This window comes from Acanthaster planci, linkage group LG04 (genome assembly GCF_054643075.1).
Source record: "Acanthaster planci isolate LZ-2023a linkage group LG04, COTS_SCS, whole genome shotgun sequence".
NCBI classification, from domain to species: Eukaryota; Metazoa; Echinodermata; class Asteroidea; order Valvatida; family Acanthasteridae; genus Acanthaster; species Acanthaster planci.
In genome coordinates this window covers 12939743-12965783 of record NC_141780.1, presented here as the reverse complement: position 1 = coordinate 12965783, position 26041 = coordinate 12939743, and the positions used below count along the sequence as shown (strand labels likewise).

General features: G+C 42.2%; 1 protein-coding gene across 2 annotated transcripts; it reads left to right on the top strand.

Annotated features, from left to right (window-relative positions):
• The first annotated feature begins 1716 nt into the window (after nucleotides 1-1716).
• Nucleotides 1717-25656, top strand: LOC110988534 (uncharacterized). 2 transcript variants are annotated; one of them, XM_022252152.2, is made up of 28 exons: nucleotides 1717-2773; nucleotides 3272-3390; nucleotides 5720-5830; nucleotides 6712-6774; nucleotides 7433-7510; nucleotides 8663-8732; nucleotides 9420-9635; nucleotides 10970-11069; nucleotides 11542-11804; nucleotides 12281-12647; nucleotides 13691-13836; nucleotides 14466-14743; nucleotides 15107-15347; nucleotides 16464-16494; nucleotides 16896-17243; nucleotides 17466-17699; nucleotides 17883-18098; nucleotides 18930-19085; nucleotides 19338-19417; nucleotides 19822-20109; nucleotides 20771-20917; nucleotides 21339-21460; nucleotides 21850-21924; nucleotides 22106-22191; nucleotides 22308-22377; nucleotides 22859-23005; nucleotides 23955-24256; nucleotides 24593-25656. In XM_022252152.2, exons 1-28 carry the CDS (start codon nucleotides 2458-2460, stop codon nucleotides 24678-24680), a joined length of 4758 nt encoding a protein of 1585 aa, XP_022107844.2. In that variant the 5' UTR covers nucleotides 1717-2457; the 3' UTR covers nucleotides 24681-25656. The 2 variants fall into 2 exon arrangements, with proteins under 2 accessions (XP_022107844.2, XP_086992202.1); XM_087136076.1 differs by lacking the exons at nucleotides 14466-14743; nucleotides 15107-15347 and having other exon boundaries at nucleotides 1718-2773.
• Nucleotides 25657-26041: the final 385 nt, after the last annotated feature.

Sequence of the window (26041 nt, the reverse complement as noted above, 5' to 3'; positions counted from 1 at the left end):
AAATGCCAATGTACTCCAGCTTTGTTCCCTCCTAACTAGGTAAATATTTGGCACAGAACTTGGTTCTCAAAAAGTACTCGACTACATCACCGGAACAATGTAAGTGCTTTTTAAATAAGTTTGTGCTTAAATACCATTGACTGAAACGTACCAAAAGTCCAAGGAATATTGAAACTTTCGTTTACTGAAATCATTATTGCTCCCATGTCCCTAAAAAGCGGTTGTTCTGTGTCCTGAACGCGAAAGCGTGCATGTGTACGGTTTCAGTATTGTATGTTCAGGAAAAATATTATTTTACCTCTAAACTCCTTCCCCATTGAACAGAATTATTCCTTTTGTTATCCTAGATTGTCAGGCCTGGCGAGTGAAATTCTTCAGAGGATATAAATTTCACAGGCTGATGGTCGATCAGGCAGTATCGATTTTCGAATTTTTAATCAATAAACCAATTGCAGCTTGCGGCATAAACAACTCCGTCTATTCTTTTGTGTTGAGCGAATCCGATTATTTTCTTTTCCATTCATGGGGAGTTCGTACAGGTTATTTCTTCACCTGTAGCCTTTGGTGCTCCCAGCCACCAACGGTGCGTGCGGACTCTTACGAGATCGGGGACCTTCCCAAGCTAGGTTGACCCGGCACGTTTTGCCGTTGGCAACCCCTTGGTTACAAGACGCGGTGTCGGGCTGACAAAAACGGGCCATGTACCCACTCCCCTGGCGAGCGCGGCAGTTTAAGTTTGATCGCTCGGACTTCGATTTCAAGCTGGCATTGTTTGACTTGTCAAACTGAGACACAGGTATCACACAGTACACCGGTCCGATACTACAGTTCCAAGTGACAGCAGAGCGTCAATTTAAACTAGGTGCCAATCAAGCCAGAAGTGATTTTCATATATTCTTGTCATAAATCGCGCTTGAGCTCTGGAAAAATTAATGATTAATCACCATACTCTGTGTTACCAACAAGTATATGGCACAGCTCCGTGTGGTTGTTGACTTTTCCATTGCGAAGAGAGGGATACACAACTACGCGAAAAATAATGCTTCGGGTAATGTCTGATACCTGTACACCTTTTTCAAGACAAGTTATTTGCTCTGTCAGGTTTATTAATTATAAAACCAACATGTCGAACATTATAACCGGTGTAATCATTTTGCAACCAATAGGAAATAAACGATGCAAATTAGTTCATACAAAATGACTATTGAAAAAGAGTTAATAAACATTTTTATAAAGAACCACAGAATTTAAACGATTTGTTTCTTTCTGATACAAAGACCGAACGCCGAATTTCTTAGTTGACCTTTTTCCATTCCCCGGCATAACAACCACTTCTTATAAAAGAAATCTTGTCACTGATCTGTTCCGGAAAATGTCGATTCCATAAATCTTTAACGCGCTGTCTCTTGGGCAGTTCAACTCTTAACTACCGATGAATAATGCATATTTCCAATCACGCCGATTCATATAAGAAGAGCCACAATCTGGAAAACAGGAACCGGTAATTTTTTTCCAACCAAAATTCAGCCATATTAGGGGTAAGACTTCAGAGAGTAGTACAACAGGTGCAGGGGTTAATCCTCTCCCCGTTTGCCCCCCCCCTCCCCAACCCACAACACACAGACTCCGGAGATATCCTAAACGACTCTCGGCTTCTGTGCAACGAGGTCACGTGGCAAGACAACAACATACTGTGCAGATCGAAAGCAGGTATATTACGGGCAAACGGTCGATCGGATGCATTGCGGTATAGAATCAACAAACCGCTTCGGGTCAGACATCACTAACGGATCGAATTTTCAGTGGCCCCGGTGTCTGCGCGGATGGAGAACAGAAGCATTTAACTGGTTATTTGGTAAACAAGCTGATTAGCGAATATGAGTAGCGGGATAAATGCTTATGAAGGGATGGTGAATTATACAGACGCACAGGGCTTCAGTGGTTCACCTGGACTCAACCTATTTTACCACGGTAAGTTCAACTTTCTGTTCAGTCGAGGATGAACCCGATGACGCTGTTGTTCACAGGCTAAGTGACTTTAACTGAACTCGAAAACCAAGCAACAAAGACTGGGATTTACTTGTCTTTGACAGAACAAATTCAGAATTACCCTTCTCATCTTCTGAGTGACTGAAAAAGCAGGAAGGGCCACGGTGATCAGTTATCACTGGAAGTGTACAAATGCAACGCAGGGACAGTATAATCAGCATGCGTGGTTAGAGATTTTGTACTCTGAAGTTGATCGCTAGTCTTCGGCAACTTTGGGCCCATGTGAACCCTGGAGGTTTTCACTGGCGAAGCGTGTGGTCAGTGTTGGCAAGTCGGCAACCACAGTTGCCCCGCCTTCAGAATGGATTGGAGGTGTCTTATTGGAAACCGGACGACATTTTGAATTTCGAAAAGATAGAACTCAATATGATCGCAAGAAAAAAGAAATAAAACCCAGGAAAAAAAGTCATGCCGAGCAACTCGCCGACCGTCTTCCCGCCGCTACGGCGGACTTCACCCCAGCAGCGCGCCAGGACGGCCCACACCGAGTCCTCCTTGCCCCTGGCCGGGAGCGCCCGCGTCTCCACTCACCCCTTGCTGCCTCCTCACCACATGATGAGACGGCATCCCCATCACCACAGGCAACACCACATGCACCCCCATCACCACTTCTCACCACAGACGCATCGCCGTCACATCTCGGATACCTCGCGGGCCGCTTGCTCTTCGGCCACAGATCACATCGTGGAGCTCTGTGACGCCCCGGAATTGCCCGAAATCTCAGGTAGGAATTTTATTTGGCTAAGTCTTGTATTGATGTCACGATTAGGTCAATACGATAGATCGTATTTGTAAAAGTCACTCCATGTCCAGTAATTTCTGAGCCTCCAGTAATTTCTCCAACCTCCCCTTAGATCTTGGCTGTCCCGTGCCCGAATTTTGAAACTTCGGATACATGTTCTGTATAAGAACATCAGTGAAGCTTGAAGTTAATCTGAAGTAGGGTTTTGCTGTCATGGTAACTTATAGTTCGTGCCCTCACGAGCGTCGACCACGTGCATTGAGCACATCAGTGAGAAAGTTGACATCTTTGGCTGATCTGTTTCGAAAAAAAAAGACATTTTGCAAGAAAAATACACCCAGTTTCAAACAATTAATACCATAATTATGGTATGATTGAAGGTTTGGCTGGAAAAATGCACCACTCAATGTAGGAGGTAAAGTGGGGTGGATTCTACTTGCCGGGTTTGAATAAACAAAACTGTTTTATCAATTAATACAGAGCTACTAAGGCAGGGTGCTGCGAGTCGCGCAACCATCGTGCAGATGATCGAGCAAGGAATATGTCGTACATCCTTCACCGATGTACAGAGGTTTCCCGCCATCCACCCTTCCATTATGGTAAGACCATATTAATTTACCCATATTATCTACAAACTAAACAGCTTTATTTCCTATTCGTCGAAGCCAACATAATTTTGTAAACACTTTTGTCTTAACGATCTTATATAGCACTTCGGCTTGGCGAACCATTCCATGAAATAGTTTGCAAACCATTTTTTTAAAGTTCAGTTTCATGGACACTATGAAAACAATGATTTTGAAAAGGAAATACGTACCACGACACTTCAATTGGGAATAAAACAATCTTTGATGACAAAAAGAAGTTGAAAGAAAACTTTTATAAGAAAGAAAACTTGAATGAAGGATCGTATGTGCGTGAAGATTAATAGAGCATGATGCTGATAAATGGAGTAGGGTATTTTCCCAACACTTTTTAATAAGTTGAAGCGTCAGACGTAAATTCACTCCTTTTGGAAAAGTACAGCATTTCTAAAATTTCTGCAATTTGTGTGACAGAAAGTGTACATCACTGGCAACATATAACTGAATAAGAAACCATTTTAAAGTACTAATCTATCCGCCGCGTCTCACCCAAAGGAAATATTTATTGTTCGAGGAAAGGCAGGTGCTGCCTGCTGGTTTTGTAATTTTAGGTTTTCTTTAAAAAAAAAATCGGTTGCGTGTGTTGCACGGTGTTCTTCAATGGTCATATCTTTGTATCTTTTTATCTCAGATTGTAATTAATCACATATGTTTCTTTCACTAAAATTAGCACTTGACATTTTATTACCTTCATGAAAAATGAAATGATACATCGGTTTTTATGTTTTCTCCGGAGCTAATCCGAGCTCAGTCGGCCGAGTGGCAGCATGCGGTCTATTCCAGGGAGTGTTTACCGAGTCGCGCTCTCCACCGTTACCCGGGCCTACATCTCTCGGCCGCGTCAAGAACGCGGGAGGCCCGCTATAACACTTGAACTTGATACGCTATCGAACATTATGTCCGTTAAATCGTGGATCGTAAAGTTTGCTTGTTACGATGCCCACAAAAGAGCATTTAAGTTGGTTTGTTTGGCAACTGATATGGCGTTATCGCCCCGGTATTGTTGTCAGCTTCAGGTTCATTCAAACAAAGAAGTGTGTGTTGTGATACGGAACCCTTTGAAGGCATTCTTCTGGGCAGATTTCGATGGGTAAAGTAGATTTCCGTAGCAACTGTAAAGAAAAGTAAAGGGTCTAATGTTTCGGCATGGAAAAGAAATATTAAATTGTGGGCCCTTAAACTCAGACGCAGTATTGCAGAATTAAAATTCAACGATAGGAATAATTCGCACTTGAGCATTTTGATTTACCTCAGTTCAAGAGGTTGTTCAAAGTTGAAAAAATGTACAGAACAAATTAGTGGCATAGCAACACGTGCACACTTCTAACTAATGCCGCACTTGGTCCAAATCTAATGATGCTTCCTTAGGCCTTAAAAACTTTGACACAGTGTGATATTACACTTTGTTTAAGTATGCCAAAGAATCCATAGCTTCAAAGGTGAAAAGTAAAAATGAAATAAAACAAAATGTTTATTTCATATTTGTTGTTAACAAACTAATTAGAGAATTATAAAGAGAGGGAGAAATTGTCATGCAGTCTAATCCAAACAGCGGTTTTCTCTGATTCGACTGGTCTGCATGCGTCTTTGATTGTTAAAGCTTTAGCAACAGAATATTTGAGTAAACAGAAATTTAAACATTGCCACGGTCGATGCTACATTTGGCGTCACGAGTAACCATCTAAAGTATAACTTTACAGTATTGTTTTATCATAATTTCACAAACTCTGCTGACCTCACTCAACCTTCATGTTGGGACAATATTATATCTAATCCAAAGACTAACAACACTGGAAGTTAGAGAAAGAATTTGAAATATTAAAATTAAGTTAATTGTTCACAATTCAGTAAATAACATACGTGTTAACTGCTTCATATTTATATTCTCATTTACAAAATATAGAAACAAATGACTTGAGCTGAAGATTGTTTAAGTATATCAGCCTCCTGCGTATCTAGCGAATAAAGTATTTGTCTCAGGAAGGTTAGAAAATATTCTGTCTTCATCAAGCACATAATCTGGAACATTTACCCATCACAAACACATTAGTTAAAGTTATCCACTCCAAAGTCAATTCACAAGCTACCCGAAATACATTGATTTTGTCTTCATTTACTGTTACATGTGATTAGGCCTGCAGTCTGACATGCGGGTGGACTTGAAATGAATCCGATCACTAATATCGTGATTTGTTGATTTATGTGTTTGCTTTGGTTTTGTTTGCCTGATTTGAACAAATCGTTTGTTTCACCACAACCACTGAATTCCCTTGAAACCTTTCAGAGTGCCCGCATGGAAAAAATCGTTCGATATATCACCTTCGTGACAGCACCGCCAATTGAGAGGCGAGCGCCGAAAGACCGGCCGAAGTCATGGGACAGAAAGGCCTACAAGGTAACTGTACGCGTGTGTCAGTAAAGTGGTTGATTTTTTTTGTTTAACACCAAGAAACATTCTTCTTAGATGGCAATCACTGTGGTCAGCAAGCGGCATGTTGCAGTTTTTGTATCTGAAAATTTTAGTTACCTTTTTTGTTTTCTGGTAGACTGCAACAAGCCAAACGGCATTTAAAGTTCCAACCTGAACCTATTCCTTGTTCATCCAAGTGAGAAAGTATATGAATAATAAAAACCAAGAAAACAATTCCCCAAATTGAAAAACAAATAACACCAAAGGTAAATAAAGAAAGGAACACTGAAGAGCAGGGTCAAAATGTTTTCTTTGGGTGACTTTTCTTGATTAAAAAAGTTGTTAAAACAAGTTTTATAAAACGGCGTTGAAGTTATTTCATTTGCTGAGAAAACAAAGAAAGATTCACGTTAACACTCGTCTCATGTCTACCCATTATTTTTTTTGTTTTGATGCACATTTTTTGAAACGAGGAATGTTTTAGATATTTTCAGAATGAATCGGCTCCGTTTACGGTTTCTAGGGAAACGAGGTTATCATAGACACGCCATTGAATGTTTTTCTAATTTGTGATATAAGTTAGATAACGGTCCATTATCGATTCGATTATGCAAAACCCAAAGAAGCACCAACCTTGTCTGGAAAGATTTTAATAAGTTTAATTTTGTTCTCTTGCACCCAACGAGGACGTTCCTTCCATCCACAACAACGATTGACGGATGCACATTGAAATCTAACGACTTGTGTTTAACAAAGCTTTCGATCGTTCTCGGCAAGGCCGTACAAAAGCATTATCTAAAAAAAAAAAAGATTTCAAATTTTCCACAAATGAAATAACCCTGTAAATTTGTGCCTTCTTTGCACAGCCACTAGGCCCCGAGGAATGCTTTCGCTGTCAGCTTCAAACTGAACACGCCGTTTGCGAGCGAGTAAGTAGACAAATCGAAACACAATTATTGAATAAGAATTGGAAGTATTATGTCTTTTGCAAACCATATTTTGATGGTACAATAGGAAAAAGAGCAGTGTTTGGGTGTCTGCCAGCGGTCGACTGGGGGCAGTCAACCCTGGAGGGCTTTTATCGACTTGAATCGTATCTGAATAATAAAGACTTTCTTTCTCGGCCTAACACCTTCACAAAAGAAGATGTTGATTCCTGGAGTCCTTAAATTCGTGACCTTGCCGGTACTGTGAGACCCCCCCTGCGTGGATGTATCCGCGGAAAGTGGGTCTTAATGCTCAATCGAATATCGATTTAATGGGTCCATGACTGTAATGAGACATTAAAAAAGAGTGAACAATGAAAAATACATTTTCAAACTAAGCACTTTTTATTAAGCGAAAGTCCACTGTGTCAAACTCTGGAGATTTATAAAACAAAGTCCCACAATTAATAAACGTGTTATTGCATTTACTCTATAAGCCCACGTGGACACCTCTAGTCAACTACAAAAATGCATGCCCTGTCCACAGTACACATTGAAATATTGTGCGTTTCAAAATAATTCCAAAATATTCAAGGCTGTTTAAAGTTATATAAAAGAAAATTCATGCACACCGACGAACTTACCGTCCGTTCCATTTCAGCACAAATATCTTCGAGTTGGCGGCGGTTTTCGCCACAGTTACTGGTACATCAAGCAGACGATGGACATCGTTGAAGCGGTAAAAAAAAACTATCAAGGAGAATGGACCTTTCCCATGAAATATGCAAATTGGACGGGCGCACACGCGCTACTACCACTGGTTGGCAAGTGCAGCCGTCAACATTGTCGGTAGCGTAGCCAAGCTGCTAGTAGTAACCATAACCTCGAGCGTTGACGGTTAGTCAAAACTATATTACTGCCTAAGCTTGATACTTGAGCACGCTTTTCTCTAAACTAAGTGAAGTTTTCAGTGTCCTGAGGTTGGAAAGTAACAGTTCATTGTCTTGGCACTCATGTCAAACTATACTAGCACAGAAACGGCGATAGTGATGCGCGCATGGAGATTTGAATTGTTACGTCAAAGATTTAAGCAACTTTGCCAACCAGTGGTACTAATGCACCTGCGCCTGCCTTATTTGCATATTTCATGGGAAAGGTCCATTGAAACAATCAAATCGAAGAAGGGGTTGGATTAGAATTGAAGCAGTCATTAATTTCTCGTACACAGAATTGCCGCGTCCGAAAACATGAAGGCCGAACTTGCAAAAGAAAAACTTACTTCGCGCTGTTAGTTGTGTCACATAGGCCCAGAGGGATTACACTTCATTTTTTCTGTGATTCCTTGCCTTGTCAAAGGAACAGTCACCGGGTGCAAGTTGCAAGCTATGACGTAAGAATTCATGGGGCGGCAGACAGAAGTTGTCATTTTGAGCGTCATCATGCACCGGGCCAAAATATGAAAATCTTGCTTATGCTCAACACGGTACAGTTGTCAAATCATTCACGTCGGACTAGAAGTCTGGTCACCAGTGACACAAAGGAAAATAGCGGTTTGAATAGCTTGATAAATGACTGGATCATTGGATGATCACCGCCCAAATGCTGATGCAGCGTAGCATGACCTCAAACAATACCTCACCATCCAATCCCTACAGGAAAATAAGCTGCACAATTGAAAATCCATGAAAAGGATATTGGTAACGTTTTCATTCTATAATGGACGTTTTGTCTTTGCTAAACGTCAAACGGGTGCACACATATCTCTCCCTCTGGTACTTGTGAAACCCACTGGAAGATTGCAATCTGTATTTCCTTATTTGAATACTCTGTGCTTCAAAACGATGACATAGTTGAAATAATTCGTTTAATTTGTGCCAAATACATTTATTAGGAACATCGCAAGGTTGCTGAGGAGGTCCGCGAGAGGTACATGGCAGAGTTAGCATCGAAGGCGAGACAAGGTGAGGAAATAATGTCGATTATGGAAGCACGTCCCGGCTGGGACTGAGACTGTAATTGGGAAACTAACACAAAGCTTGGAACTGAGGTTAAGACTAAATATTCGAGATAACTCTTCATTAGGAGCAACCCCGAGATTGATTAAGGTTGAGTTTCAAAGGTTGACATCTTGGCCGTGGTCAAGACTGTGGTTGAGGAAGAAGTGGAATTGGTAGTTAGGTTTTTACAGGAAAACACAGATCCTTTGTTTGAGGTTAGAAATGAAATGTGCTCATGATTTAGCTTGAAAGAGAAAACTTACGGGTTGGAGTGGAGTTTGAAATGGGAGGTCTGGGTTAAGCTGGGTGAGATGGAGAAGAACATAGATAGTGAGTTGGAAATAAGTTTGGGTTTCTGAATAGGAAGGGATAGTTATGATTTTACATAGGAGTGGAAATCGCTGTCAGTGAAATGGAACGTAAAACCGAAATCCGAACACTGTGTTTCAGAAATTGAATCATGAATGATTGACGTCAGGACTGAAATAATAATGAGGATTAAATTGAAATTAAGACGGAAAGTGACATTGGGGTTGGGAGTACGAGTAAATGTTATGGCCATGGTTGTAATGGAGACTGGAAATGAGAAAGCAGATTAGACTGAGTACTACATTCATGTATAAGCTGTCGTTTTTATGCTATGCTATCCAGCTCAGACAAGGCGTAGGATCAAGACGTACGTGCGAGGGGCAGACGGCAAGGTGGTCAGCCGGTACTGCTTCGTGACAGAGGAAGAATACCAAGAGATGAAGAAGGACCTCAAGCTGGCCAAGAAGATCCTGGGCGTGGCTGAGGATGAAGAACTGGAGGACTGGGTCAGCTCCAAGCGGAAATACGTCATGGACGAAAAGGGCGAAATCGTCAAAGGTAAAGTTGGGAAACCGATTCTCATGGTGCAGGCGACTGTTTATATTTTAAGCGGCCTAAAAGGTTCGATTTTTGAAATGACAATGTGTACTGGTATCATACCACTCATACCAATCTCTTCTGACCGCCATCTCTGATGTCACACCGCGACCAAATTGAGGCATTTTATTTACTACCACGGCTAGGCTGTATTCACTTAGTCGCACAAAATGTCAGAGTCGCAGCAATCAATGACAGAAGTCACACACAATAAAATATAAAGAATTACGGAGCGCAAAGGAATGCTCTAGATGTCAAGAATGCAAAGAATACCAAAGATGAGCGAGCCCATAAAATTGAATTACAAGTTGCCAGAGCCACTTGACAGGTACAGGCTATAAAAGAATCTAGCGAAATGGAAATGGAATGCTTATTATTTCGTCAGAATACAAGGGTGGATATAAACAAAGAGCTCCGCTTGCTATTTCTATAAAGCAAACTGAAACGTAAAAACTCAAACGGTTGCATTTGGTCACATCGTAATTCCTTCTGAATAAACTTTAAGCAAAGACGGTGTCAAGGCGGGTAACAGTGTTTACTTCTTCAGGGTAGAGAAGAGATGCATCTTTGTCGTCTTCGTTTAATTGTATGGCATTAAAATGTCATCGGAAACAAATCATAACTATTCTTGTCAGCAGAAAACAATTTCTGTTAGTTATACTAAAAAATATTGAGGAAAGAGTTTCATACACCAACAACACTTATATTTTCCTTAAATTGTTATAATATCCGTGAGAAAGTTATAATATGTCCTAAAAAGTGGAATTTAGTGAAGAAAATTCCGAAGCATTTGCTTAGAAAACACTTGTTTTCAGACAAGTGTCATAGGTTTGTGCACAGGGTCCGATACAGGGAACTCTTACCTATATTGACAAGACTTTGAAGACTCAAATTTTGCTCGCATACAAGATTGTTATATACACTGAGACGGTCGATGTGTGATGGCAAAAAACTACCGTAGCTCATCTCCTGCCATATTGACAAGATGTTGGCGGAATCCCTTCAACGGCTCAGTTGTAACCAGCGATGCCCTCTGCCGTATCGATTTGAACCAACTCTACCCGGCCGGACAAGCTCGGTGGTCGAGCCTTAAGATTAGTGGTTCGCATCTCATCGGGGCGAACGTCAGATTACTTTTTCACCAGTACTGAATACTTGTCCCTTTGACATGCGAACCCTCTGTCATTCTTGACACTCGGGCGACACAAACTTTATCTGGTCAACATGACAAGCCTTTTGCTGTAGGTGTTGCATAGCAATTTAATAACGGTTCCCTTCCATTCGTTACCGTGCAGTTTCTAGGCGTAAAATTGGAGACAGTGCGTACGAGGAGAGTATTGAGAGCGCGGACGTTAACAACAACTACTACTATGGGGTGGATGGCCGAAGAAGGGGGTAAGATGAGACAAACTTCCGAATTCAGTGGTTTCTTCAAAATCAAGATGACAGATTTTCAGGTTACAGATACTTCAACGGGTGCTCTTCTCTTAAACTGACTGCGGCTCTTTCAAAGTTTTTAAACTCCTAAAACAATCGGAGAAGCATCCTCTCTGAGATTATTTTTGTCAGTACCACTGATACCCACTTTTATGTTAGTGTCGATCCAAAAAGGGATTGCTGACGTATTCTGCAAAACTCGGTATCGCGATCTTGCGAAATGTTAGAAAACAAACTTGAAATAGATTGTGCATGTAAATAATAATTACACATCTCAGGAGTAGAAGAAATCCTTTTTCTTGCTCTAAGGTCACACGTTGCGATACATGAATTGGCCATTTTCTTTTACAGTCTCATGGATAACTGAAAAACATTTTGCTAGAGCTTCATAGAGCAGGATTTTTTCCGATGTTCGCTTTTCGAATCACAGGCGGCGAGGGCGCCACCACCGTCGGTACAGCGACAGCGACAGTTTCGAGAGCGGCATGGGAAACAGCATCCTGGAGGAAGGCGAAGGAGGGCATCGGCGGAGGAGGCGGTACCACAGAGGGCGCCACGGCTCCAGCGGCCGCTACTCCTCCGTGGAATCGGTCGAGTCCTACGTCAGCGCAGGCGGCACCCGAAGAGAGCGTGTAGTGCGGCGACGCAGGCGGCGACGTAGTTCGGATTCCTACGAGAGTTCGTATTATGAAGGTGAGTAGGCCTATGTAGACTAAGCGTGCTTGACACCACAAATTCTTAGGCGCAGTTAATCCTTTAAAGCGTGTGAAATTACCCACCTTGATTTTAATTCGTTGGCCGTCTTTTGTGCCCAACTCTGCAGTGGACTGCTTAAGTTGCCCAGTGTTCACTTGCTCAAATTGGAAATGGTACAGCATCAAGCTTAATGCATTAGTTTCCCAAAATGAAAGAGAACTGCTCAAAGCAAACCGTGTAACAATCAAGAATTAAGACATGTGTTCTGTTATATTTATGCCATTTTGATTTAAATTGTCAATTTGCCGAGTTAAATGTGATGATACTAGTGAAAATAGCATATTGATAGTATTTAAAACATGAATTACTATGAGTGATTCAAACACACAAGATAATGACTTTAGCTTCTTTTGTAACCATAACCAGTATGACCGAAAAAAAGAACTTTGTATGCTTTACAAAACTCTCTTTAGACAAAGACGGTAAAATGCACAGGCGCCGGAGACGGCATCGTCGCCGCTCGTACAGCGGTAGCGACTCGGGCACCGGGCTGGATAGCGACGACAGCCGGTACCGCGATGGCAGGCGGCGGGGAGGTCGACACGGCCACCACCGCGGCCACGGACGACATCATCGTGGACGGCACCACGACGACTACAGCGACGAGTACATCAGTGGGTCGAGCTACGACAGCCGGGACGGCAGCGGGGGCAGGCGGAGAGGGAGACGGCACCGAGGAGGCAGAAGAAGGCGATACGACAGCAGCTACTCCGATGACAGCGACGAGGATTCGCATTCCAGGAGGAGGCGAGGAGGCAGGAGACATCGGCGGAGACACAGGTATAACCGTTCAGTCAGTTGCCCTGCCGGCGTTCATCATTGAGGCCCCCTTTTTGTACCAAATCATCCCACTGCTTGAAGTGATTACACCGAGAAAAAAACCCAAACAAACAAATATCTGCGCGGTAGCATTAATTACAGTGGTATCCTAGTTTCCTTTCACCTCAATCTTGATGAAATATACTGAAGAGTAAAAATCCTGTACACACCCACATCTTTGTTTTTGGAGTGGACTTTGTAGCGAGTAATTTTTATGTAGGATCAATGGCTCTGTATCATACCCATAGTATGTTTGATAACTCTTCATCCACAGATTCTGTATCTTGATTGGTCTAAAGTGTGTCATGTGACGTTTTACTAGATTTACTATACACATTACTAATATACATCCATAGCAACGAAACCATGAATAGTACCCAGGCGTGTATCTTGGCTCATAGCATAATCCTTTATCCGTCAATCTGCGAACGAAGATGCAAATAGTCATGGGCTGGCGTGTCGCGTAGTATCCCTGCACATTCTAACGTCACACACGAATTACAAAACGGTGTTCTTTGGTGTTTAATTATTGATGTTTAGCATAGATTGTGCAGTATCTGTGGGTGAGGTATATAAAACAAATCTTGACTGCTTTAGCTCTTAATAGAACAAAACTAGTTTCCCTCGGGGATCCATGAAGCATTCTTCGCCTCGAGAAAATAGAATGTTTCATGGATCACCTTGAGGGCCACTCGAAGCACTCAGTACTGTGTACTATTAACAGACCATTTTTTTGCAAACAATGTACGTATCCTGAGGGTTGTCATTTTTTAGCTCTTTAAGATTGTCATGAATACGTTTGGCTGAGCTGTGACGAAAACCGTTCAATAGTTTTCATCGAGGCGAACTTCAGAACTGGTTATATGTCTGCTTTTTTGTTCTTTACTTATCTTGACTCCAGGCAGATTTTAATTTAGGTATTGAAACAATTAGCTTAATTATGCTTTTGTGAAGCGTGGCGATATTCAAATTAAATTTTCATAATTCTAAACCTCTTTATACAGGTCATACTCAGATGAAAGCGATCTGAGTTGCGAGGATGCAGATGGCAGGAGGCGGTCTAGACGACGAAGAGGGCGCCATCACAGGTCGAGGCATCGCAGCGGACATTCTTCAGATTCGTCTGACTACACGGGTAGCAGTGATTCACGTAAGAAATCCTCAGATACCTTTCTTCAATAATGCCCTACTAATTCGTGTTTTCAAACTTCTTTCTCTCCCAGATGTTTACATTGACAGTGTTAGAGTTATATTCATACCTAATTGCTGTTAAATTTCCATCGTCGTGAGTGTCATCTCATTTTACGTGTGAAGATCTAGTTCAAATGCGATCGCTTGTGTGCCATTTTAAGTCGTTCATTACTGTGAAGTAATACGAGTGAATATCGAAGACAAAAGCACGTACAAATAATTGTCTTGGATAACAAGAGGTGAAATACAAACAAGAAATGAATACCCCGGCCAAAAAAAGAAATAACCCTCTGAAAATTAAAAATATAATCAAAAGGGTGAATTTTGAGCTGGAAGAGCCACAACTGACGTAAACCGAACTAGATCTTCTGATTGTTGCCATTTTACATTTCACATGTTCGAACTTCCAATACATAATTAACATTATTAACATGCGGCTAATTACGAACTGAATATGGACTTCGGCACCAAAATACCCTCGTCCTCACGACCGCAAACGGTGATCGTTGGCCAACTGCCAAACGGGAAAATGTGCGTTATCGGAGTGAACCACGTGACCTTTCCCCCCGCCCGATTTCCCACTCAAAGGAGTAGGGGACAGACGCCAACACCGACGGCGTCACCATCGCCGTGGCCGTGGTAGCCCCGATGACGGAAGCTGGTCGGACGAGTCCTCGGGCGGTGGCGAGGGCGGGCGGGGTCGCCGTAGGGGGCGCCGTCGCCGCCGCCGACGCGACAGCGACGACAGCGGGACATCGCTGGATGACGATGATTACGACGGGGAGGGCGGAGCCCGAGGGCGCCGGAGGCGGAGAAGGAGACACCAGCGATCCGGCAGTTATTCAGACAGTTATTCGGGTTCGGATGTAAGTGAAACTTCACGAAAGGATGAAAAAAAGGGTGTGATTTCGGCTCTTTTAGTGACTTTTTGGCCGTTGTTCCATGGACACGTTTTAGACAGATGGACAGAAAAAACCAGTTGAAATCAAATTTAATTGTTAGTCAGTTAAACGCAATTTACCATTCATTCATGAGTGCTGGAATTGGAATAAAAAATTATGTTTAGCTGCATGGTTTCATTGATTGCTTATTATACAATGATTCAACCGGGCTACAACCCCACTTTCCTAGGTTTCTCGGTGCGTGTTGCGTGCAGAGATAAGCATTATGAAATTAATTCTTTCGTAAACAGTCCTTAATTTCTCTTTTTCTTTCCCCTTCGTAACAAGGATGGGTCTGGAGATAGGAAGGGGCGTGGCCGCAGGCAGAGGCACAGAAGACACCGCTACTCAGATGACAGTGACGCAAGCTACTACAGTGATGACGACGACAGCGCCGACAGGCGAGGTCGAAGGAGGAGGGGCAGGAAGGGCGGGGGCAAAAAAAGTGGCAGAGGTGGACGTAGACGACACCGAGGTGGTGGCAGCAACAGCGGAGGCTACGACTCCAGGGACTACTCCAGCAGCGAAGGTAGCACCAACAGCGACCCTGATACCCGCGCCTCGCGCGCTAGACGTAGACACGCACGCGACTCCCAGAGCAAGAACCGGGGCTGGCCATGGCGCCGCGGCTCAGCCGGCGGCCCATCCCGCAGTGCTGGCTCCTCCTATGACACATCATCCTCCGTACGCTCCAAATCGAGACAAGGAACACGGGGCCGGAGAAAGGGGGCCTCCGGAACCAGAGACGGCAGCGGTAGGCAATGTCCCGAGAGACAACCTGCACTGCATGCCGTCCAACCCCCCTCTCCGCCACTTCCACGCCTGGTTTTCCGTACCCTATTGACAGACTCAAAAATCACACTTTGTCGATTGTCAATTCATCATTTGTCCTACACAGTCTTGTCCCATCGTTTTGTGTTTGCACATTCGCACATACACATCATCGGATCACATACCAGCGTTGCACCTCATTCGTGTAATAACAAAGATATGAAAGGGAATCCATAACATTGACACTATGATGGTGAAAGGTAAATTAAAGCATCACTTAACTCAGTTTCATTGTGTTGAAAACTGCAAATCACATCCCATTTACTTTGTTGCAGGTTGTCACCTAAAACCTCTTTCTCAAATAAAAACCTGATCTTTACATAGTCTCTACTAGTTATATTAATGTTCATTCTCTTATATACTCTGGCAAACGATGAAACAACCGATACGTGACGTGTTTACAGCAACGTTCAGCATTAGTAGTTGCACCGAACTGACCAGGAAACGCTTAATACGAAGTAACGAAACAGCAAATGATGAGCTAAAGAACTAAATCACAATGACGTTAAATGAAGCTGGCTGCTTCTACCTGAATGCCAACTTCGTCAGTGTTTTCCTTTAACCTTTCATAAAACATCTATACACAAATTAAATTCGACATATTTTACAGAGTCACAGTCTTAAGTAACAAACAGTCTTGCAGTTCTGCTCCTTATGGATGGCTAAACTTATGCTTTGTTGACTGTCCAAAAGTCCTAATTTGTATTGCTTGTGGTAAACACAAAACATTCAAAATAGTGTTGTACGTTAGATTATTTCGTAAAACATCATCAGTGCAGGTTTATCAAATGAATCTCCTTTTTATATCTTGCAGGATCATACTCATCGGGCAGTTCCTATTACAGGTGAGTTTGATATTCTTAAATGTCGATAAACGACCATCTTGCCTTTGCTAATTAAACAATAAAATTGGTATTAATTAGATAAAATTGCTTATAATTGCTATTAATTTAATGATCATGATTTGATGATCCTCATGCTTTCACTGATGTTCACCCTTTCATTAAATAATTGAGAAGAAAATAATATCTTCTGATAACGAATCAAAATAAAATTTCATAATTCCTCTCGACAATCGTTGGATTATTCCAATTACACCCGAAACAATTTGTCATTTATAGATGTGAGTGGGCAAAACAGCACTATGTGTACGTTGCCCGACTGCTCTGTTGAGTTCTTGCAGAATTCTAAAACACATAACAAACTACAAACAGGAGCAATACTTTGTTTTTAATTATTTCACCAGCTCCGACGACTTTTCCTCCTCTGAGTCGCTGCCGGTCAGCTCGGAGGTCAGCGACGCTAGCGACCCCAGCAGCGTGCACTCCAGCGACATCTCCGACATCGACAGCGCTCTGGACGAGGAAGAGCGGCAGCGCGTCAAGGCACAGAAGAAGGCGCGCAAGCTGGAGGAGAAGCGGGCGGCTAAGCAGCAGCAGAAGGTGGAAGCCCGGAAGGCCGCTCGGGAGGTCAAGAGAGAACAGATTAGGCAGGAGAAGAAGGAGCAGAGGCGGGAGAGGAGGAGAGAGAGACGGGGAGACGACGGCGAAGGTCGAAGCAGGGGAAGGGGCAGGGATAGACGGGACAAGAAAAGGTAACTTGGGGATGCCGAATATCGTGAGGTCCATTTATCGACGAGCACATTGGTTATACAAAGACATCTGAATGCCGAATATCGAAGAGTCCATCTATCGACGAACACATTGGTTGCACAAAGACATTAGAATGTCGAACATCGAACATCAAACTACATAAAGTGCATTAGGTTTATTTGACTTTTGAACTTGAAATTAACTACATCATCATTCGTTGCCAGGCGTCATCACACGCCGACCAGTCGCTCGGTGAGCGCCTGCAGTAGCGTCTCTAGTGTTCACAGTGACGAGATCTCGGATGTAGACAGCGCTCTCGTCGGCGAGGAAAGAGAACGCGCTATCGAGGCCAAGAAAACCAAGAAGAAGGCGGAGAAAAGGGCGGTTAAGCAGAAGGAGAAGGTGGAGAAGGTCCAGGAGGAACACAGACAGAAAAGGCGAGAAAAGGAACAAAAAAGGTAAACCAACGATCTTTGTCATAAAGCTTGACTTACACCAAGATCTTCTGAATTAGTTTTTTGTTTCAATTGGCATGATCAGATATGGGTTCTAAATTACATAGAATGGTGCACCGGTGCTTTTTACATACTGTCTTGTAAGGAATGCTATTTTCACCTTCACATTGGTTAACTCTCGCGCAGGATGAAACGCGAGATTGAGCGAGAGATGGAGCGGATGAGCACGCCGAGCGACATCAGCAGCGTACGAAGCAGCGAAGTGTCGAGCCTGAGCGATGCCGAAGAGCTGACGGAGGAGCAGCGGGCCCTAAAGAAGGAGGAGAAGAAGCAGAAGAAGAAGGAAGAAAAGAAGAAAGAGAGGAAGATGTTAAAGGCTGTACAAAAGGTCATGGCTAAAAGGTAAAGAAAGTGCTGCCTATTGACTGTCTCATAAACACCGTGTCTGTCGAACAAAGCTTCCTGTGTTTTTGAGGTAAACGGTGCCTTTCCCCATATACGTTTTATGGGTGCGTTGCGTACTTGATGCGCTCATGCGTTTCACTTTTACGGACACAAAAATCGACTCCATGAACATAACACACTTGTGGGTTCCGTTCGGCCGTCAAATCACCCCAGGAGCGATTTTGACAGACACGCATTGCTTGGCCCAAGTGCTGACGCGCATATGGAAAGGCCCCTTTATATGTGAAGTCTGGCTTTCTTTGTAAGGATCAGGTTTTCTCGTATTGTGTCTGAATGCATCTATTGGTCGACAGAGTTTCAAATTTTGACAAATTTCCTGTCTGTTTAAATACCAATCAGTGATACAAAAATGAACAGGCCTACAATAATAGGTCCAAGGGGTGCCAGTATTCAACGCAGTGCCTCCTCCAAAAATGTTATTGCGACATAAACCTGTATTACTGTATTTTAAAAACATTTTTGGGGCAAACGGTGATAATTCTATCAAAAATAGAGATTTTATAAATTTCAGGCACAGTTGTGCTGAAGTGATTTATTTTCCCTACACTAACAAGATTGAAATTAGCATTTATCAAGTCAACCTTCAGACAAAAATCCAACATTATGATTTCACTTTTTGTGATGAATACCGTACTTCAACCACACTTAAACTATCATCAAAAACCTGCACGGAGCCTTTCCAGTTACATATATTCTTTTTAGAAGTAGGAGTTTTATACTTAAAAGGATAGGTTTCTCTTAACTGAACTTCCAATACACCTTTCTCAGGAGAAATCGCAGGGGATCTGGCTCTTCCGACGATTCCTATGCTAGAGGGAAGCAGGATTTCTACGACCTCCCACCGGAAGTGCAAAAAACAATGGTGAAATACTCAAAGGGCAGTAAACGCCGTTTCTTGGAGGAAGAAGGGATGCAGTGGCTAGAGTAAGTCAAACACACGAAATATGAGTGGATTGTAAACCTTTTTATAATTTACTTCTGGCATCACGTTAAAATAACCTGACCCTTCACTAAGAACCATGGAGGAATGGTTGAACGTTCTTGACGCTTACCAAGCAGGACAGCACAGTTATTCTGAATCCTTTTTTTTGCGGTGAGACAAAAGCCTAATTCTTTGAGATATTAAAAGTGTGTCCAGGGTTCTTTGTGATGTATTGAGCATCTGATTTTTTTCAGCGACTGGAAAAATAAAAAGGAACGTGAAAAAAGAAAACGGGAAAGAAAGAAAAACAAGAAGGAAAAGGAAGAATTTACAGGTACGTCGAAAAGACGAGAGTGCTGTAATACCTAGTACTTCAGTTATTGTAGATATTGAACGATGTCCAGGGAAATTCGTACCGATGGTCGAAATAACTTCAAATTTCGTGCCGTTAAAGAATTATTTTATCGCCATCACTATCGTAAAAGCGGTAGCGTCTCTAGTGGGTAGGCTTCCCTCTGGAGACTTGACCATTTGAAACGGTTTTACGACTCTGTTTGGGATTATAGAAATGGAGAGTAAATATAGAATAAATGCACCCATTCTGCATTTAACTCAAAGTATATAATTAAAGTTTCAATGATAATGAACTACTGCACGAGCTCGATAATCATATCAGATGAAGGGTTCAGTTTATCTTGCTGGGCTTCAGTCAGCGTAATCCAATCGCAACCGTAACAGGCGAGACGGTAGAATTGCGGGCACCCGACGGCCGGGTCATACGTGTGCCCAAGACCAGCATGTACGACGTGTGGAAGCAGGCCCGGAAAATCCGGCTAAAGAAGGACGGCACGGTGGCCCGCGACAGCGACTCGGACGCTGAGTCCATCGAGCTGGACTCAGAGGGCAACATGGTCAACCAGCCCAAGACTGTAGAGCTGAAGGACCCCAGCTACTATGTCAAGTGGGAGGGGTTCGCCGAGACTCCCGAACCGCCTGCCACGCCCACACAGGGCGGCAAGATCAAGTGTAAGTACTGAAGAGATTTAGATAATTGCTGCAATCTTAACTGCCATAGAACCACCTCCTGTGGTCAAACCTGACCTATCCTTAGCGGTCCAAGCTTAACATTCACAAACCTGATAATCTATTCCATCCAATACAGGCTAACCCTTTAGTAACAGCCTACTAACCAGCCAAACGGACGTAACATGTAACCCAAATCAAACCTCACTCAACCAAGCCCAATAACACCCCAGCCCAGCCAAGCCCAGCCAAGCGTAAACAAGCCCAATCCAACTCAGCCCAACCAAGCCCAGCCAAGCCCAACCCAGCTCAGGCAAACTCAATCTATAGCCAATCCCCGCCCAACCCCAACCAAACCAGCCCAACCGAAGCCAACCCTGTACGGCCTAGCCCATTTCAAACCAATCCCAGCCTAACCCAATCAAAGCAACCTAACCTTGCCAAATCTTACAATACCAACAGTTCATACTTGAAACGATAATCAACCGGTAAAGCAGTTGATTGTTTTGCAAAGGGCAACATGATGAATGCAATTCTTGGGATGGTCACTGAAATTTGGAACCAGAACTTGAAAGCAGTGGTTCGCCAAAGTGATTCCAGCTGAGCATTGTTTAAAATTTATTTTTTGAATTTTTTTTCATAACAATGTGCCCTCTGTATCCAGTCCAAGGCGTGCGTAAGGTACAACATGCTTTTCGTAAGGACAAGGGTTTCTTGGCTGATCATCTGCGAAAGGTCCTGGACACTGCCTCGGAGCTAAGTGACCCTAAGCCGGGAGAACGTGGAGATGCTATCGGTGGCCGTGACAGGGGTAACATGTTAAAATGGGGGATCCGTGATATAAGTCCAGGTTTTTTTCTCTGTAGAAAGAGGTCAGGGACTCATAGAAGGGACTCAAAACATTTCTATCGAGTCACATACTTTAATTAGACTACATCTGCGGTGTATTAGGTTTCAGACTTTGCCATGCGGTGAAATTAAATCAAACAAGGGGTTATGTGGTAAACCTTACGTTCGACAAACTGGCAGAGACGACTATAGCCAAGGACGCTTACTGTATTATAATACTCCAAAATCTCAAGTACGCTAGTTTTTGAAATTAATCACTTCATACTAAATAGCCGTGAAGAGTTTTCGAATTTGATTCCTGGCCTATTATTCTGTCTGGACATTGTTGACAACGGACCTGATTTTCGAAAGAGTACATTATCTTGACGATATCTACTTGGCAGGTGCTTGGGAGTCTGTTGATTTTATCAGCCATTTCCGACTGGTGGAGAGTTACAAGTTGGATCCACTAGGCAGGGCGTTTGTGGTTGAAGACGAGGACTACGACTGCTCCCTGAATGGCCAGGTCGGTTAACAGCAAAGTTGACATTTTGATATCAACCTTGGATACCTTTGATTTTTTCTTAAGCCGCCAAAAATGGCTATTGTTCTCGTCTTTAATACACTTTTCACTTCACTATTCTGGTTCATAGTTTGAAACTGCATGATTGATGATCTCTATTTTGTGAGGCATCATTCACGAGATTGTCTTCCTAGATCGTGTCCCTCCAATCTATTTTATTGTTACTTGGAATGTTTCAAACGTTTTTCAGTTACCGGGGTTCATCTTAATTTAAACATATGTTTATTGCATCTTCAATCTGAGATCTGTTAAAAGATTTAAAGTCATTGCTATGCTTTTGAATCAATATAGCTAGATTATCAATAAGATTTCTCCTTGTCATTTTTTCACAGGAGATGCGTTCTGCTATAGAGGGCGTACCTTTTCTTTCATCAATCAAGCCAAAGCAACTGGAATACGTACTCAAAGTAATATAAAAACCTATCTGTTCTTTTTTTAGCAGCCTTCAAAAGCATTCTGAATTAAGTAACGATCAGTATAATATACAACTTCCATTCCCTTAGCTTTTCCCACATTTCGTGTCACATAAGAAGGAATTTTAAGGATGTTTGTTTCGGTTATTGAACCATTTGCCATTTGCGTCTTCAGGTACTGAACATCGATGACCATAGCGCTGTTAGCTTCAAGATGTTTGCTGTTGTGGCAGGGGTGTGCGAGAGAATGTGCAACATGGAGTAAGTATGGAAACCAAAGTATTTGCTTTTTGTTGTATTCTTATTAAAAATGTTAGTGTTTGAAGATGCTTTAATTAAGAAGATTGAAAGGATTGTTTGTCGGATCTTTCATCCAGCTCCTTCGGCAAGTACATTTTGGACAAAACTGACCTGCTGGATATTGCCCGCAAGATGGCGCTGTACAAGGTAAGCATACTTCAGTCGAGCAGTTAATTATGTTTTTCATCAGCCATGGTACTTTTCGTTGAATTATTTGAAATATATGAAAGATAATCGAATATTTTCTGATCCTAAGAGACAAGACCTGGAAGTTTTGATATGAATGGAACAAGCTGGTTGTAATTTAATTATCTTCCTAATGATAACATTAATTCAGATTACACGATACAGACACTTGGCCCCAATTTAGTCCAAACCAGGAAGAAGGCTGCACGGGAAAAGAAAGTATGGAAGAGTGTGGTGCGCGTAATTAATGTGGCATACCAGTTACCTATATTTTTAGACTTTGTGCTTGTTTCATTTAAAAGTAATCATACCTTTAGGCCTATATTAAATCTCCTACCCCATGGAGATAAACCCTCAAGTTTTAGGGTTCTTGAAACTTACACATTTATCCATCATTTTAAAGTGAACATTACAAAGACTCTTTGTGATCTGTCTTTGGTAGTCTATTTTCTATTGCAACGTGAACTCTGAGCGAAGCGAGAACCACATCACCGCGGAGTCCCTGCGGATCGAGCTGATGGCAGGTGGGCTGAACAGGGAACAAGAACGGTACATCATGTCCAAGATGAATCCTAATGAATATGGAGAGGTGCGTGCCAAGAGAAAACTAATGGGATACTGAGGAATAAAGCTGAAAACAGGGCTACTACGGACTCACTCTCCGCTCATGTCTGCATGCTACATGCGTAAACTTTGCTCAGTGGGAGTCTACTTCTAATATATATTTATATTATTTTTTATTATTATTTATATAAAAAGAATTTTAATTCCTTGAATGGTATAATATCGAACACTATGACGGATTTTTAGTTCAAATCAAAGCAGAGGATTGGGTTACCTTTCTCCGTACGCAGGTTAATTTTCTGCACTCTGGTTGGTCAGAGCACTAGACTTTGTAGTATGGATAAGACCATAAGTCCACGTGGCTGGGACGGCTTTAAGCTTATATTTTTAAAGTAGGTTTCTTGAATACCAGCATAGAAAAAAATCACCTACATGTTGAACTGATCTGATCTACCAAACTGCGCAACCATCGTATCGGACATGTGTAAACCAAGCTTGTTAACATCATGCCAGGTTCACTTAGAAAGTCGATATTTTGACCCGCGCTGTTGAGAATATCAACTGGCTACATCCAGGCAAATTATTTTCAAAACATCTGAGTCCAAGTTAAATCTATACAAATGAGTCTGAAAGTATTGCGTTTGTGCCTAAATTAGCTGGGACGGAATTCTTACATTTTCCCCTGTATCGTCGATGTGTATTTTGTTTTAAACTGCTCCCAATTTTCACAAGAAACAGCGACATACCGTTCTTGCAGAATTGGCCATTTTTCCAAAATGTGAACTTTTGTTCTTCGCACATGAGCTCACTTCACGGGCCGACACTCTCAAGGTGCCTGTACAGGATTTAAAATTTAAAAAAAGACTTGTAAAAAAGCCCGATTCAAAAAGTCTTGTTTAGACAAATTCAGTCCATTCGGGGTGAAAGGTGCAGTTAAAAGTGTTGTAGTTATCGTTTCTTACTCCTGGCTTCAGATTTCCTTCTTTGACTACATGGCCTACATCCCACTCTTCCTCTCCATGCACGAGAACATTATCAACAACCCGCTAGACCGGCAAGAGAAGTACACCAGGCTGGACCGGGCCGAGGTCCAGCGGGACATGAACCCACTGGGCCTGCCATTGCAGCGCACGTACCTTAACGCCCCGAAGGAGATCTTCCCATCTGGCATCCCGGTGATGCGGATGGGCGAGGACAGGGCACCAGCCCCGGTAAGGGAATTCATCGAGAGGGGAGAACTGCTGGACGGTGCCCCGGTGGGAGGGAAGACCGGAAGGTATAGTTAATGTAATCTGGCACTTAACATTTTTCAGTCGTTTCAGTGAATGACATATCGATTTTTAATTGAAGAAAGCTTTTCGTTGTAAAAATATTGCACCTTGAAAAAGAATATGGATATACTCCCCAAATTTTATTTCAGAACAAATATTATACATCATAGTTTAGCTAACAGGAAACTACATATTTTTGAAGAAATTTCACTGATATTTATTGGAATAATGCTTTTGTAAATTGTCTTTCCCAAACGCACTTTCTGTGATGGTTCAAAAAGTTTAAAATTTATAAAATTAAATAAATTGAAAAGAAAATTTGTCTTTCTCTATTTTTCCAGACTGCCAAGCATCATTCAGAAGTCTTCGAGTCCAATGAGCGCCAAGAGGGGTGGACGGGGCAAAAACGTCTCCATGTCCCTACCCTGACGTTCCCACAGAAACCAAAACACGGTCTTTGAAACCATACTGAAATTCTAACCTCGTAGATCTCTTCAACAGCTGCAGACACTGACAGAAGACAGATTTGAATGAACTTGAAGGGGACGGGTGGTCTTAACTCTTAAAATGACGAGGTTGAAAAGATGAATTTTCCATAATTGAAATTTAAGAAATCGGTGGTCAACAACAGGCTTGTTTAATACATGACTACAGATCCGCTGGGGAAGTACCAATCCGGAATCTTCTAAGATCTTCACGTCAAGGTTTATGGTTACTTTTCTTTGCAAACGTTGCCGTGGAATCGAAAAGCAAAACCCTAAAAACGATGACAAATCGCTCCAATTATGCCAGAATAAGAAAGCGTTGCTATTTAGATTTAGTTTAAAGATACGTTCTGGGCCTTGAAATTGACGAAAGCTACGCATCTAGTCTACGCAGTTGTGTTAAACAAGAACTCTTTTTCAAAACCTTGGCACTTCGTTTTTTATTGAGTAGATTTTGAATAGCACGTATCGAAAAGGTCTTGAACCCAATATTTCCTGTTTGCGTGGTCACTTTCCATTGAGTACTATGTCAAATCAATTTCCAAATCGTCATTTTGTTATCTGGATAATGCCGATCAATACATCTCAGTTAAAAAGGTAATGTGGTTTTTAAGGCTTTTAACATTTTGAAGAAAAACATTTGAGGTGCAACGTTTTACTTTTTGTGCAATAGCCTTCAATACAAATGCGTGTCTTGCTCGATTGAACCAAGTGCAGTGTTACATTGTGTGCCGTTAAAGAAACGTTTTTAACTTTGATTTTGTTCCAGTGTAAACGGAGATAATTGTAGCCCGTTTGGTATTTCTCAAAGATTAAAAATGAGACAAACGGGGATTAGCTTGCTATGTAAAAAGTAAGGACCGTTTCGAATGATTTCGTAATAAAAGACAAAAATACGTGCAGTCGTAAAATCTAAGAAATGCCTCTTTGTTGAATGGTCTCATGTTTATCGATGGTTAACTGCACTAAAGCTCCGCGATTTTCGCAAACTGCGCAAATTTAATGCCCCCCTAATCTTTTAGCATTACGAGCTTTCTAGCGAGACGTGCCAAGGAATATCTTTACGGGAAGTTATAAGATTTAGGCTTTGCAATTGAAGACTCGCTCCCTTCAGTAATTTTCCATTTATCTACGCATTATTGGTCCCGATGCCGTGCAAAGATGGCTTCATATATTACAGCATAACAGACCTGAAAATTGTCCAGATCTTGCAATCCTGGTGGCATCTGATAGGGCGAATGTTCCACTATCCATTGATGTTAGTTTCATATCAATATTTGTTATAGTTAGGAAAACATCTAAGAA

What these genes read in the sequence shown, in the direction of transcription:
- LOC110988534 (XM_022252152.2), top strand. Translation starts at nt 2,458, where the DNA reads ATGCCGAGCAACTCGCCGACCGTCTTCCCGCCGCTACGGCGGACTTCA. An exon ending in AGCATCGAAGGCGAGACAAG is followed by an intron (nt 8,733 to 9,419) that starts GTGAGGAAATAA and finishes TATGCTATCCAG; the next exon opens with CTCAGACAAGGCGTAGGATC. An exon ending in AGACATCGGCGGAGACACAG is followed by an intron (nt 12,648 to 13,690) that starts GTATAACCGTTC and finishes CTCTTTATACAG; the next exon opens with GTCATACTCAGATGAAAGCG.